Source organism: Mobula birostris, chromosome 30, assembly GCF_030028105.1.
Source record: "Mobula birostris isolate sMobBir1 chromosome 30, sMobBir1.hap1, whole genome shotgun sequence".
NCBI classification, from domain to species: domain Eukaryota; kingdom Metazoa; phylum Chordata; class Chondrichthyes; order Myliobatiformes; family Myliobatidae; genus Mobula; species Mobula birostris.
In genome coordinates, this window is record NC_092399.1 from 35,628,329 (window position 1) to 35,643,546 (window position 15,218).

General features: G+C 45.6%; 1 protein-coding gene across 3 annotated transcripts in view; it reads right to left on the reverse strand.

Annotated features, from left to right (window-relative positions):
* Positions 1-1,240: 1,240 nt before the first annotated feature.
* LOC140190522 (1-phosphatidylinositol 4,5-bisphosphate phosphodiesterase delta-4-like) overlaps positions 1,241-15,218 on the reverse strand; it is a 42,233-nt gene continuing 28,255 nt past the window's right edge. For all 3 annotated transcript variants that reach the window (XM_072247172.1, XM_072247171.1, XM_072247173.1), the window contains 3 exons: positions 4,865-4,994; positions 3,073-3,356; positions 1,241-1,450 (listed from right to left, as the gene is read on the reverse strand). In XM_072247172.1, coding sequence (XP_072103273.1) covers positions 4,910-4,994 — 85 coding nt within the window. In that variant the 3' untranslated portion in view covers positions 1,241-1,450; positions 3,073-3,356; positions 4,865-4,909. The remainder of the gene's footprint in view (positions 1,451-3,072; positions 3,357-4,864; positions 4,995-15,218) is intronic.

Here is a 15,218-nt window from a genome sequence, read left to right on the forward strand (position 1 = left end):
GTAATTAAAGCAAGAAAATAATGATTAAACAATTTAATCTAAGAATTAAACAATCCAGAAGAGCAGATTTCTGAGTCTTGTGTTTTGCTCCTGACCTGCCTGTCGGTAGCACTAGCAAATTAAATCAGGTGGGGGGGATGGTTGGTGAATTCTTGTGTGATCAAGTATTTTGTGTTTTATATTTGTAATTAATTGAGATCTGTTTTCCCTATGACGTGAGAGTCTTTTTCTATTGATCTGTGTCAAAAAAGCCAAATTAAATCCATTGTGATTCAATGTTGTAAAACAATAAAACATGAAAACTTCTAAGGTGGGTGAATACTTTTCATATGCGTTGCAGGTCAATAAACCTGCCCTCAGTGGTTGGGAAGATACTGGAGACAATTATGGATGTGGTTTCGGGATACTTGGAGGTACATGATAACAAAGACCAAAATTAACATGCTTTTCTTTGGGGAAAATCGCGTCAGACAAATCTGTTAGAATTTTTTGAGGAAGTAATAAGCAGAAAAGACAAAGGAGAAGATAGCAGAAAGATTCTGGTAATGAAAGGCATATCGTATGAGAAGTGACTGATGGCGCTGGGCCGTTACTTGCTGGAATCTCCAAGAATGAGCGGGGGTCTCATTTAAAAAAAACTATCGACTGAGGAAAGACCTTGATAGTGAATGTTGAGAGGATATTTTCTATCATGGGGATCCAGGACTAACGAGCTCGCTCTCAAAGTAGAGGCATGGCCACTTAGTACGGAGGAGAGGTCTGATGGAATTTTTCAGTGCAGTCACTTCTTCCTTGTAATGTGCTGACTGGAACAGTGTCCAGCCCTCAAGCTATGATGTACACAGTGCTCTACACAATTCCAGAATAATCCCTTCTCCATTTTCATCTCCCTATCTCTGTCTCCCCAAAAAGACAAGAACAAGTGGTGACTGTTGTAAAATTATTTTTATTGAACATGTAGAGAGTTTTTCACAATGCTTGCAATCGATCAGTTCCTGACTTGGTGAGTAATCTCTTCTCTGTCCTCTGACCAGTGTTAAACGTGAATAGATGTGGATATGAAGAGGACAGGAAGTACATTTGACCAAGACATGCAGCAGCATTGAAAACTCCCTTCTCCCCAGCCCCCCAGAAATAATGTACACCTCCCCCATCTATATATGAATCTCTAGCCCCCCCACTCCCCTTCCCTCTCATCTCCCAATATCTCTTTCACCATCCCCGTCCCACCTCCCTCCTCTTTCTGTCAATCGACCCCAACCCATTCCCACTGTCCCTCTGTCCATCTCCGTCTGGTCAAGGTGGTTCTCTGTTCCAGCTCCTGGTAAGTCAGGAATCCCAGCGGAGGAGATGATGACGACGAGGATTCATTTGAATATGATGTGCGTGAAGAGCGAGGCAGAGGGCAGGAGTTCACCGTTTGCAGACAGACGGTGGATGTGGTGGTATCCTGAGGTTAGAACAGAGTGAGAGAGGCCATCACATAGTAGCTCAAACACCCAGCACCCCTTGGTTATGAGAAGCGTTGCCTCTCCCCAACATCCCTGTCCACCCACCTCAACTCTCTCTCCCCACCACGTCCATTACCCTTCTCCAACGACTGTCCACACTCCCCCACCACAGCTTCTTTACCCCTTGTCTACTCCCCACGTCTCATTGCTCTCCACCACATCACTCTACATCCTTCCCCAACGGACACACCCAACCATCAGTCTCTCTTCAACACACAAGGCAACACACATCATCAAAGGTCCCCAGCATCCGGGCCGTGCCATCTTCATGCAGCTACCATCGGGCAGGAGGTGTACAAGCCTGAAGTCCCACACCACCAGGTTCAAGAACAGCTACTTCCCTTCAGCCATTCAGTCCTTAACCAACCGGGAAAACCCTAATCACTGTCACAGTAATAGCAACACAGTTACCAGTTTGTATTGAGAACACTGAACAGTTTCCATAATCTTCCTATAACGAGGTGATCAGAACTGAACACAATATTTCAAGTGTGATCTAAAAAGGGTTTTATAGAGCTGCAACATTCCCTCACTGATCTTGAACTCAATCCTCTGACTAATGAAGGCCAACACACCAGATACCTTCTTAACCACCCAAATCAACTTGTGTGGTACATTTGAGGGATCTATGAATGTGCACCCCAGGATCCCTCTGTTTCTCCACACTGCTGAGAATCCTGCCATTAACATGTACCCTAAGATGGCTCTGTTTTCAGTGCTTTTGCAGATCCTGCCAGTTCCTTCTGAGCCTTCTCCCTTCACTGCTTTCTCCCTGCACTTTACTCCTGCCTCAACAGGGACCAAAGCATTGTTGAGGATCTCTACCACCCATCCCACAATCTCTCTAACCCACTAGCATCAGGAAGAAAGTACAGACGCACCAGGACTAGGACTGCCAGACTGGATACCAGCTTCTTCCCTCAGACTGAGAGACTACTGAATCTCCTGTCTCCACCGACATTTCAGCTCTAGGACAGTGAACTATTTCCTGTTTACTCCCCAGTTTACTGTTTACTTGTGCTGCACTCGACATGCATTTTGAATCATATTTTATTTACTCATTTATGTCAATACTTTGGCTTATGTGCCCACAATTTACTAATCGTAAGCCATATATCTTTGGAATTTGAGAGGAAACAGGAGCATCCAGAGGAAATCCATGTGGTCATGGAGAGAATGTACAAAGTCCTTAGAGACAGCAGCGGAAATTGGACCCTGATCTTACAGCTAGTGTTGTGAAGCGTTACGCTAACCGCTATGTCACTGTGCAGCAAGCCTCTCTGAATCATTTAAACTAGTAATTAAATGCTACCTCCTCTATCTAAGCCTCTCATACTTTCATAAACATATCAGACCCCCCCTCAGCCTCCAGCGTCCAGGAAAAAGCACCCAAAGTTCGCCCAACTTCTCTTTATTGTGCATGCCCTCTAATCCAGGCACTGTCCTAGTGAACCCCATCTGCACCCTCTCTAAAGCCTCCACGTCCTTCCTGTGATGGGTCAGTGTTACTCGATGGGCTGAAGCGACTGTTTCCATTCTGCTCAACGTTTCCTGCTCTTACCTTCACGTGCAGCTTCTTTCAGTTCTGGATGTTCTTTGGGTCAAATGTGGGCTTTCTCTGTCGCAGGAACTTTGTCTTCAGGTTCTCACCAGCGAAACCATTGTCACAATTTACTGTGGTACATGTCTATCTCCTGCCCAACATTGAGGGCCACTGCAGGCATTGTGGTGGGAGGGCAGGAGGAAGAGGGTGGGGAGGAGAAACAGTGGGAGTGTGAGAGGGAGGACAGAGAGTGGGAGTCGGGGAAGAAGAGGAAGGATGGGCAATGCGATGAAAGTTTGTGTCTGTGTGTCACAGAGAGAGAGACAAAATGAGAAACTATTTTAAAGCTTATTTCATTATCACTACATATCAGCAAGTAATGAGAGTGTTGGTATCTGCGGTGATGACAAGGCACTGAAACGGTTAATGGGGTTACTGTTCTGTGTGGTACCAGACACGTTTGGTTTAGGACAACCTCCTTCAAAGGCTCTTTGAAGTTGTAGATACAAACGTATCAGGAACTACATTGGTGTTAAGCAAGGACGGTTGGGGAGAGATGGAGATTGTGCAGGTGAACTGTGGGTGGGTATCCAGGGGATTAGGGCTGATAAGAGTCTGGTTTACAATCAGCGATTGGGGTGTTACTGCCTTACAGAAGCCTCCCTTCCCTGTGAATTGGAGATGGAGAGACGGTGTGAAATGTGGCAGGGTTGGGAGGAGAGTCAGGGACTCAGATGCAACCTCTTACACATTACTGTGTGTGCTTTGTGTGTAATGAGTGTCTGTATGTGTGTATCTCTGTTGGGGTGTGTGTGTGTGTGTGAGAGCAGGTGGAGATGGAGTGAGGGCAGGTGGTCCTCAGAGAGAAAGGAATGCTGGGTGAGGTAGTGGGACAGCCAGTTAGGAACGTGACAGCCAGTACTTACAGTCAATGCCTTGGCTATGAAGACAAGCACAATGACTTCTTCACCATCCTCTCCACTTGTGTTAAGGAGCACTAGATTTGCACCTCATCGTCCCCCTGTACGTCAACACTCCTGAGGTCTGTGCCATTTACTCTGTAAATTCTGTCATAACTTGGACTACAAAATACATTACCTCACACTTGTCTGTCCCCTTAGGCAGCAGGATGCGTGAGACGGGAAGGATCGCTGAAAAAGGCTCCAGGAGAGTCCACCCTGAATTTGGTGGATTCATCTGACCTTTAACCCCAGCAATGATCAAGATCAGGGACCAAGGTCCACACCATCCAGGCCACTCCCTGTTCTCAATGCTGTCATCAAGCAGGAAGTAACATTGGTGTTAGGCAAGGACGGTTGGGGAGGGATGGGGAATGTGCAGGTGAACTGTGGGTGGGTATCCAGGGGATTAGGGCTGGTAAGAGTCCCATCCATAACCAGCAACTGGGGTGTTATTACTTAACAGAAGCCTCCCTTCCCTGTGAGTTGGTGATAGTGGGAAGGTGTGAGGTAGTACATGGTGTGTTTATATGTACTTTGATAATAAAATTACTTTGATTTAATTCACCTATAACTTTACCTTTATATAGCACATCCCAACATTTCCCTCATCAAACTTTGTGGTTATTTCACTGTAATGTTTGACTTTAACAAATGTACACCATAACTCCACATTTCCAAGCAACTGCAAATTCCATCCCAGATCTCCATTTCTAGAACTCACCCAACTATTAAGTTCAGACAGAGTGCTCTGTCGTTGTTGGCCCTTTTACTGAGAAACTTTATGGAACAGCTTTTGTATTGACAGAGTGAAGACTTTGAACTTTGATATATTTCCAGTCTCCAATTACCTGAGTCCTGCACCAGTTTATCGAACGTAGTTTCCACGAAGGACACTATCTCATCCAGGAGCTGGTTGCTGCTGGCACCTTCAAACCTGCTGCAATGGATGAACTTGCAGCACGTGAGCAGGCCGGACAGCTTGAAGGAAGGGATAACAGACACACAGGTTAGCCTGCCACAGTTCATTCAGTAACCTTCCATATCAGCAAGACCAAGAAAATGATGGTGGACTTCAGGAATGGAAAATTGAGGAAACACACACCAGTCCTCTCTTTGGGGTCAGCAGTGTTTCAAGAAGGTGGAATCCATCATTAAGGTCCCCTGCCACACAGTGATCATAAACCCGATTCCCGTTCTGAGCAAATCAATCTTGTGGCCAACTGAGTCCCTTATCGCGGTGGCCAGTGAATGCCTGTCTCAGGGGTTTAGCCTGTTACAAGATCTTCTGAGGCTTTCTCAACTCTCTCATGAGCTCCACACACCTCCAGTTCTGGCCAAACATTGAACTACTTCTGGGAACAGTTAAACAGCAGGGAAACAGGCCTTTTGGCCCACCTTGTCCAAGCTAGTCCTATCTGTCTCTGTTTAACCTATGGCCCTCGAGATCTCTCCTTTCTATGTATTTATCACAACGCTTTTAAATGATGCTAATGCCCCTTCTCAATCACAATCCTGGTTAGCTCATTCTGAGTACACACATGGCATGAAAAAGATGCCCCTGATGTCCTTTATAAATCTCTCAGCTCTGATCTTAAACCTATGCCCTCTTGTTGCAGCACTCTCTCCTTGGGGGAAAAAATGGTCATTTTTTTTGTCTACACCACTTATGTTCTTCAACTCTTCCATCCGGTCGTCCCTTAATCTCATACATTCCAGTGAATAAAATCTATTTATACAATCTCTCATTGTGGCTCCGGCCCCTAAGTCTGAGCAGAATACTGGTAAATCTCTTCTGTAAACTTTTCAGCCATCAATTCCTTCATGGGAGTCATTGATGTATGAAGTTTAAAAAAAGTGGTTCCAACACAGATTTCTGTGGAACACCACGAGCCACCGGCAGCCAACCAGAAAGGCTCGCTTTATTTCCACTCTTTGTCTCCTGCCAGTCTGATAAAGATACTGCCTTATCCATGCTAGTATCTTTCTTGCTATACCATGGGCTCTTAACTTGTTACGCAGCCTCATCTCACGTGTGGCACCTTGTTAAAGGTCGTTTGAAAATCCAAATGCAAATCCAAATCCAAATAGTGCGATGCGTGCAGTATAGACGTGTTTTTTGAGCTCCTCATTGCACACCAAACTTTACGAGTTAAAACTGCCTTTTAGAACGCTTGACTCTCAATTTTTGTTGCAAGAACTCTGTTGTTTGTTTCTCTCTTATGCCACCAAAAAGTGTAACATGAACATGCCCAGTAAAACAGCACGAGGCGGGAAGGAAGCCGCTCGCCCGCTACCCGATGCTACAGCTAACTTTAGCCGGGACCAAGCTAGCAAGAACCCTCCAGGCATGTCGTCATTCGAAGAGGAAGACGAGCTTCCTCTTATTTGGCAGAAAATATCAAACAAGCTCTTGCAATCCTTCAACAAGCGGTTTGACAAGTTTGAGCACAGTTTCCAGAGTCTGTTGTCCATCCAGCGATCACCCTCTGAGAGACTGTCGAGCACCGAAAATCAGACCGTCGGCCTCGAGCAGCGAATCCACGCCGTGGAAACTTCAGTCGCTGAGCTGCAGCAAGAAAATAAAGGCTGTGGGCCAAACTTTCAGATCTGCAAGGGAGATCCAGACGCAATAACATAAAGATTGTTGGCGTCCCAGAAGGCGAGGAGAAAGGGAGGCTGACTGAATTGGTCGCTAACCTGATCCCCAATCTGCTGGGGGATAACAACTTCACAAAGCCGGTCGTTATCGATAGAGCGCACCGCACACAACAGCCTAAACCACCGAAAGGCTCAAGGCCCCGCACAATCATTGCACGAGTGCATTTCGCACAGGAGAAAGAAAAGATTCTGTGGCTCGGGAGGCAACCCTCGATGGATTACAGAGGTCATCGAATCTTAATCTTCCCCGATTACACCGCGGAGGTTATGGAGGAACGGCGGAGTTTCCGTGAGGTGCTGCAACTGCTGAGGGAGAAGGAGGTCCGACATTCGCAACGTTTCCCGGCCAGGCGCCATGTTCATCACCAAGGGCAAGTAAAAGTATTCAGCATCCCGGATGAAGCCAAGACTTTTGTAGACCAAAAACTTTGAAAGGCTATTTTTCACAACATAAATGAAGAGAGTCTAAACGTGCTGTGAGCAGACTTTAATCATGGTAGTTCTTTTTTCTATCCTCAATTTGTTCTTTATTATGTGTGCCAATGAGGGACTGTTAGTTGGGGGTGTTTTACTCCGCTTTTGTTCGGCGGTCCCAGATTAGGATGAGGGCAAAACTGCTTCGTTAGGGGAAGCAATGGGTGGGGGTTTTGTTCACAAATTTGTTAACACTGTTCATGTTATTTTTTGTTGGTACTTGCTGGCTGCCAGACTGAATGTTAAGTTTGTGTTTCATTACAATGCAAAAGGTACCACAAATGAATAATACTCTTGACTAAGTGTCCTTGGTCTCTGGAATGTGCGCGGTTTCAGTCACCCAATAAGGCGAGGTAAAGTTTTCGCACATTCGAAGTCATTGAAATCTGACATTATATTCTTACAAGAAACTCACGTTAAATCCACTCAGTATTGGAAACTCAAGGTTAATTGGATTTCACAGGTCTATCAGGCACCTTTTACATACAAAGCCAGAGGCATTGCCATTCTCTTCACAGTTCATAGAAACATAGAAACATAGAAAATAGGTGCAGGAGTAGGCCATTCAGCCCTTCGAGTCTGCACCGCCATTCATTATGATCATGGCTGATCATCCAACTCAGAACCCCGCCCCAGCCTTCCCTCCATACCCCCTGACCCCCGTAGCCACAAGGGCCATATCTAACTCCCTCTTAAATATAGCCAATGAACTGGCCTCAACTGTTTCCTGTGGCAGAGAATTCCACAGATTCACCACTCTCTGTGTGAAGAAGTTTTTCCTAATCTCGGTCCTAAAAGGCTTCCCCTCTATCCTCAAACTGTGGCCCCTCGTTCTGGACTTCCCCAACATCGGGAACAATCTTCCTGCATCCAGCCTGTCCAATCCCTTTAGGATCTTGTATGTTTCAATCAGATCCCCCCTCAATCTTCTAAATTCCAACGAGTACAAGCCCAGTTCATCCAGTCTTTCTTCATATGAAAGTCCTGCCATCCCAGGAATCAATCTGGTGAACCTTCTTTGTACTCCCTCTATGGCAAGGATGTCTTTCCTCAGATTAGGGGACCAAAACTGCACACAATACTCCAGGTGTGGTCTCACCAAGGCCTTGTACAACTGCAGTAGTACCTCCCTGCTCCTGTACTCGAATCCTCTCGCTATAAATGCCAGCATACCATTCGCCTTTTTCACCACCTGCTGTACCTGCATGCCCACTTTCAATGACTGGTGTATAATGACACCCAGGTCTCGTTGCACCTCCCCTTTTCCTAATCGGCCACCATTCAGATAATAATCTGTTTTCCTACTTTTGCCACCAAAGTGGATAACTTCACATTTATCCACATTAAGTTGCATCTGCCATGAATTTGCCCACTCACCCAACCTATCCAAGTCACCCGGCACCCTCTTAGCATCCTCCTCACAGCTAACACTGCCACCCAGCTTCGTGTCATCCGCAAACTTGGAGATGCTGCATTTAATTCCCTCATCCAAGTCATTAATATATATTGTAAACAACTGGGGTCCCAGCACTGAGCCTTGCGGTACCCCACTACTCACCGCCTGCCATTCTGAAAAGGCCCCGTTTATTCCCACTCTTTGCTTCCTGTCTGCTAACCAATTCTCCACCCACACCAATACCTTACCCCCAATACCGCGTGCTTTAAGTTTGCACACTAATCTCCTGTGTGGGACCTTGTCAAAAGCCTTTTGAAAATCCAAATATACCACATCCACTGGTTCTCCCCTATCCACTCTACTAGTTACATCCTCAAAAAATTCTATGAGATTCGTCAGACATGATTTTCCTTTCACAAATCCATGCTGACTTTGTCCGATCATTTCACCGCTTTCCAAATGTGCTGTTATCACATCCTTGATAACTGACTCCAGCAGTTTCCCCACCACCGACGTTAGGCTAACCGGTCTATAATTCCCCGGTTTCTCTCTCCCTCCCTTTTTAAAAAGTGGAGTTACATTAGCCACCCTCCAATCCTCAGGAACTAGTCCAGAATCTAACGAGTTTTGAAAAATTATCACTAATGCATCCACTATTGCTTGGGCTACTTCCTTAAGCACTCTAGGATGCAGACCATCTGGCCCTGGGGATTTATCTGCCTTCAATCGCTTCAACTTACCTAACACCACTTCCCTACTAACATGTATTTCGCTCAGTTCCTCCGTCTCACTGGACCCTCTGTCCCCTACTATTTCTGGAAGATTATTTATGTCCTCCTTAGTGAAGACAGAACCAAAGTAATTATTCAATTGGTCTGCCATGTCCTTGCTCCCCATAATCAATTCACCTGTTTCTGTCTGCAGGGGACCCACATTTGTTTTTACCAGTCTTTTCCTTTTCACATATCTATAAAAGCTTTTACAGTCCGTTTTTATGTTCCCTGCCAGTTTTCTCTCATAATCTTTTTTCCCCTTCCTAATTAAGCCCTTTGTCCTCCTCTGCTGAACTCTGAATTTCTCCCAGTCCTCAGGTGAGCCACTTTCTCTGGCTAATTTGTATGCTTCTTCTTTGGAATTGATACTATCCCTAATTTCTCTTGTCAGCCACGGGTGCACTACCTTCCTTGATTTATTCTTTTGCCAAACTGGGATGAACAAATGTTGTAGTTCATCCATGCAACCTTTAAATGCTTGCCATTGCATATCCACCGTCAATCCTTTAAGTGTCATTTGCCAGTCTATCTTAGCTAATTCACGTCTCATACCTTCAAAGTTACCCCTCTTTAAGTTCAGAACCTTTGTTTCTGAATTAACTATGTCACTCTCCATCTTAATGAAGAATTCCACCATATTATGGTCACTCTTACCCAAGGGGCCTCTCACGACAAGATTGCTAATTAACCCTTCCTCATTGCTCAATACCCAGTCTAGAATAGCCTGCTCTCTAGTTGGTTCCTCGACATGTTGGTTCAAAAAACCATCCCGCATACATTCCAAGAAATCCTCTTCCTCAGCACCTTTACCAATTTGATTCACCCAATCTACATGTAGATTGAAGTCACCCATTATAACTGCTGTTCCTTTATTGCACACATTTCTAATTTCCTGTTTAATACCATCTCCGACCTTACTACTACTGTTAGGTGGCCTGTACACAACTCCCACCAGCGTCTTCTGCCCCTTAGTGTTACGCAGCTCTACCCATATCGATTCCACATCTTCCCGGCTTATGTCCTTCCTTCCTATTGCGTTAATCTCTTCTTTAACCAGCAACACCACCCCACCTCCCCTTCCTTCATGTCTATCCCTCCTGAATATTGAATATCCCTGAACGTTGAGCTCCCATCCCTGGTCACCCTGGAACCATGTCTCTGTGATCCCAACTATATCATAATCATTAATAACAATCTGCACTTTCAATTCATCCACCTTATTATGAATGCTCCTTGCATTGACACACAAAGCCTTCAGGCGTTCTTTTACAACACTCCTAGCCCTTATACAATTATGCTGAAAAGTGGCCCTTTTTAATGCTTGCCCTGGATTTGTCAGCCTGCCACTTTTACTTTTCTCCTTAGTACTTTTTGCTTCTACCCTCACTTTACACCCCTCTGTCTCTCTGCACTGGTTCCCATCTCCCCTGTTGTGAACTAACCTCCTCACGCCTAGCCTCTTTAATTTGATTCCCACCCCCCAACCATTCTAGTTTAAAGTCACCTCAGTAGCCCCCGCTAATCTCCCTGACAGGATATTGATCCCCCTAGGATTCAAGTGTAACCCGTCCTTTTTGTACAGGTCACGCCTGCGCCAAAAGAGGTCCCAATGATCCAAAAACTTGAATCCCTGCCCCCTGCTCCAATCCCTCAGCCACGCATTTATCCTCCACCTCATCGCATTCCTACTCTCACTGTCGCGTGGCACAGGCAGTAATCCCGAGATTACTACCTTTGCGGTCCTTTTTCTCAACTCCCTTCCTAGCTCCCTATATTCTCCTTTCAGGACCTCATCCCTTTTCCTACCTATGTCATTGGTACCTATATGTACCACGACCTCTGGCTCCTCACCCTCCCACTTCAGGATATCTTGGACACGATCAGAAATATCCCGGACCCTGGCACCAGGGAGGCAAACTACCATCCGGGTCTCTGGACTGCGTCCACAGAATCGCCTATCTGACCCCCTTACTATCGAGTCCCCTATCACAACTGCCCTCCTCTTCCTTGCCCTACCCTTCTGAGCTACAGGGCCAGACTCTGTGCCGGAGGCATGGCCACTGTCGCTTCCCCCGGGTAAGCTGTCCCCACCAACAGTACTCAAACAGGAGTACCCGTTGTTAAGGGGCACAGGCACCGGGGTACTCCCTATTACCTGACTTTTCCCCTTCCCCCTCCTAACCATGACCCACTTGTCTGCCTCCCATGGCCCCGGCGTGACCACCTGCCTGCAACTCCTGTCTATCACCTCCTCACTCTCCCTGACCAGACGAAGGTCATCGAGCTGTAGCTCCAGTTCCGTAACGCGGTCCCTTAGGAGCTGCATCTCGATGCACTTGGCGCAGATGTAGACGTCCGGGAGGCTTGGAGACTCCAGGGCCTCCCACATCCGACACCGAGAACAGCAAACTGCCCTCACACTCATACTGCCCCTCTCTTCAAATAACAACAGAAAATGAATGCCAAACCTTCCTCGCCTGTTTCCGCCTAAGCCCGTTGAGCCGAAGCCCTTAAGTCTTCACCCTGCTCCCGGCTCACTCCGCAGCCCACAATCTACGCTGCCCGCTCTATGAGGCTCTGTTCCTTTTAAATCTGCCGTGCTGCGCTGCCCAACATCACACGCCTGCACAGTCCCGCCTCGCAGAACGCCGTTGGAGAAAAAAAGTAACGAAAATTTCAAAAATGTCTTTCTCGGCACTCCCACTCAGACTCTCAGACTCCTTCTTCCGTAAGACTGTGCCTTTTCGTTTTCACTCATCCACAATTGATCCAAATGGCAGGTTTATAATTTTAACTTGGCATATCAATTTACCTCCCATTACACTGGTAAACATTTACGGGCCGAACTCAGACGATCCAGCTTTTTTCCGTAAGGTGTTTGACTTGATCCCAGATAACGATTCCAGCCACATATTGATCGGGGATGACTTTAATAGCTACCTGGACCCGTATTTAGATAGGTTCTCCTCTGCCCCCCCACCCAATATTCTTGCTGTGCAAACTCTTAACAATTTGATGAAGTCAAAGAAGGTGGTGGATATTTGGAGACTACAACACCCATCTGACCGTGATTATTCATTTTATTCCCATGTACACAGATCATATACACCGATGGATTCTTTTTTAGTCGACTCCAGATTAATCTCTAATATTGACCACACCAAATATCACAGCATAATAATATCTGACCATAGTCCTGTCAATCTCAATCTTCAATTGTCCCTCCCTATAACTGGCGCTTTAATCCCTTTTTGCTCAAGGATCAGGCATTTAAAGAATACATTACGACACACACCTCGCAGTTCCTTCAGACCAACAACAATGGCGAGGTCAGTGACTCAACACTGTGGGAAACACTTAAGGTGTATATCAGAGGACAAATTATTTCTTATGAAGCAACTTTGAAAAGGGCTAAACGAGGTCGATTGGAAGAGATTGAGGAAGAATTACTAGCGACTGAACAGGCTTACAAAAACTCTTTGCTCCAATCAGATTATAATAACATTCTCAAATTAAAATACGAATACAACTCCATTCTAGGGGAACAAATTGGCAACATACCACTTAAACTTAAACAGCGAGGCTTTGAGTTTGGTGACAAACCACAGAAGCTATTGGCAAGGCAGTTAAAATGAGAGCAAGCAAAACGAGCCATTTACAAAATAAAATCCAAATCTGGCCTGATGCTTACGGACTTAAAGGATATTAACAAACAATTTAGTGAGTTCTATTCAGAAATTTACACCTCTAAATCAACAGCTACACAGGAAGATTTTGAGATGTTTTTTGATCCGCTTCACTTCCCACAGTTAGATGCAGCTTTCCGGGAGAATTTGGATTTGGATTTTTTGTTCTCTGAGTTACAGGATGCCATCACAGCATTTCCCACCGACAAGGCAGCTGGACCGGACGGGTTCGGGCCAGAGTTCTACAAAGCCTTCCGAGATATCCTTACACCGACTTTGCTCAGAATAGTTCGGGATACCTTTAAAAACAAGAGGCTCCCACCCTCTCTCGGTGAAGCAAATATCTGTGTTTTATTAAAAAAAGATAAAGATGAAACGGACCCTGGAAGCTATAGGCTAAGTTATGATCTGAAAATAATTACAAAAGTGTTAGCAAATCGGCTTGGTAAGCATATAGCAAATATCATTCACCCGGACCAAACGGGATTCATCCCGGGCAGGTACTCCTTCTGTAATGTCCGCAAAATTCTCAATATTTTGTATGCCGATTATGGGAAAGATAGAGCTGCTATACTGTTTCTAGATGCCCACAAGGCATTCGATATGATAGAGTGGCCCTATCTAATTGCAACACTCAAGAAATTTGGATTCAGCGACACTTTTATAAAATGGGTCAAAATATTATATACTAATCCAAAATCCTTCATTCTCACAAATGGGGATAAGTCCAATCCGTTCTCTCTGCAATGTGGTGTTCGCCAAGGGGACCCATTGTCCCCACTGCTGTTTAACATAGCGCTAGAACTCCTGGCAATTGGCATTAGGGGCCACACACACATTAAAGGTATCAAGTTGGGCAATATTGAGACCCGCGTGACTCTGTACGCGGAGGACTTCCTTGTCTGTCTAGCTGACCCAGCGGTCTCTATTCCCATCCTACTAGAACATATAAATTCCTTCGGGAGTATTTCTGTCTATACCATAAATGGGGGAAAGAACGAATTCATGCCCTTAGTGGATTTGTGACGAGAATACACATAGATTAAGATGTTAGCTGGTCTGTGCTGGCACCAGTGGGATCAGCAGTTGGTCTGCCACCTGTCTTCAGGAGAAAGAGAGATAAGGAAAACATTGGAGCAGCATTTGGAGATGTTAATGAAGGGACGGGAGAGTTTAACGGAAGGAGAGCTGTCAAGATCGGTTCCCCCTTTGAACCCTGAACTGCTTGAAGTGATGGACAGGCGATACCCCAGCAGGGGGATAAAAGGGGACAGGTTCGCTAAGGCAGGACACACACGACACCCCGAGGTAACGAGACCCTGGAAGTGGTGCGTCTCCCACAAGTCGGTGGGAAGTTTTACGGGTGATCGCGGGATCAAGCCATAGACGCACAGGGTGGAAAGGCACGATCGGCGGGAACCTGGTGTGTGTCCACCCTTGCCTGGGTGCCAGGTTCACCGCAGAGAAATGATCGTATCGAGAAACGGAGGGGTCACAGTCGGTGACCTCAGATGACATCAAAAGGACTCGCATGAAAGCTGACTGTGAAGAATATTGAAGGTCTGTGTGTGGAAGCCGTTTGAATATTCATTCGTTTTGCTCTCTCTCTCCTTCCCCCCACTGTCCATCTCCCACGGCAGCGATTACTGCGAACTGAACTGAACTAAATTGAACTGAACTTTGCGTCACTTTCAAACTGGTCATTTACCCCTAGACAACGATAGAGCTTGATTGATCCTGTTATCTTAATTCTGTGTACATGTGTGTTTATCATTGCTGAACTGCCGCATTTACTATCCTTTTGATTAGAATACTGTGTTGCTTGTTTCTTTAATAAAACTTTCTTAGTTCTAGTAATTCAGACTCCAGCTGAGTGATCCATTTCTGCTGGTTTGGCAACCCAGAACGGGGTACGTAACAGATTAATTTACTGAAGACTCCGTGAGAAACGTGCCTTTTACAGTAGGGAAGGACTGTTTCACCTACTTGGGGATTAAACTGACTAAGAACCCAAAGCATCTTTTCAAATTTAATTTTATAGAATCATTAGAAAAACTCAGAACAAATATCGAGTCCTGGAGGACACTGCCCTTATCCATGATTGGACGGGTAAATATGATTAAAATGGTGAGCCTACCCAGGTTTCTATATCTTTTTCAAAACCTGCCTATATATTTAAGTGCATCCTTTTTCAAGAAACTTGACTCTATCATAT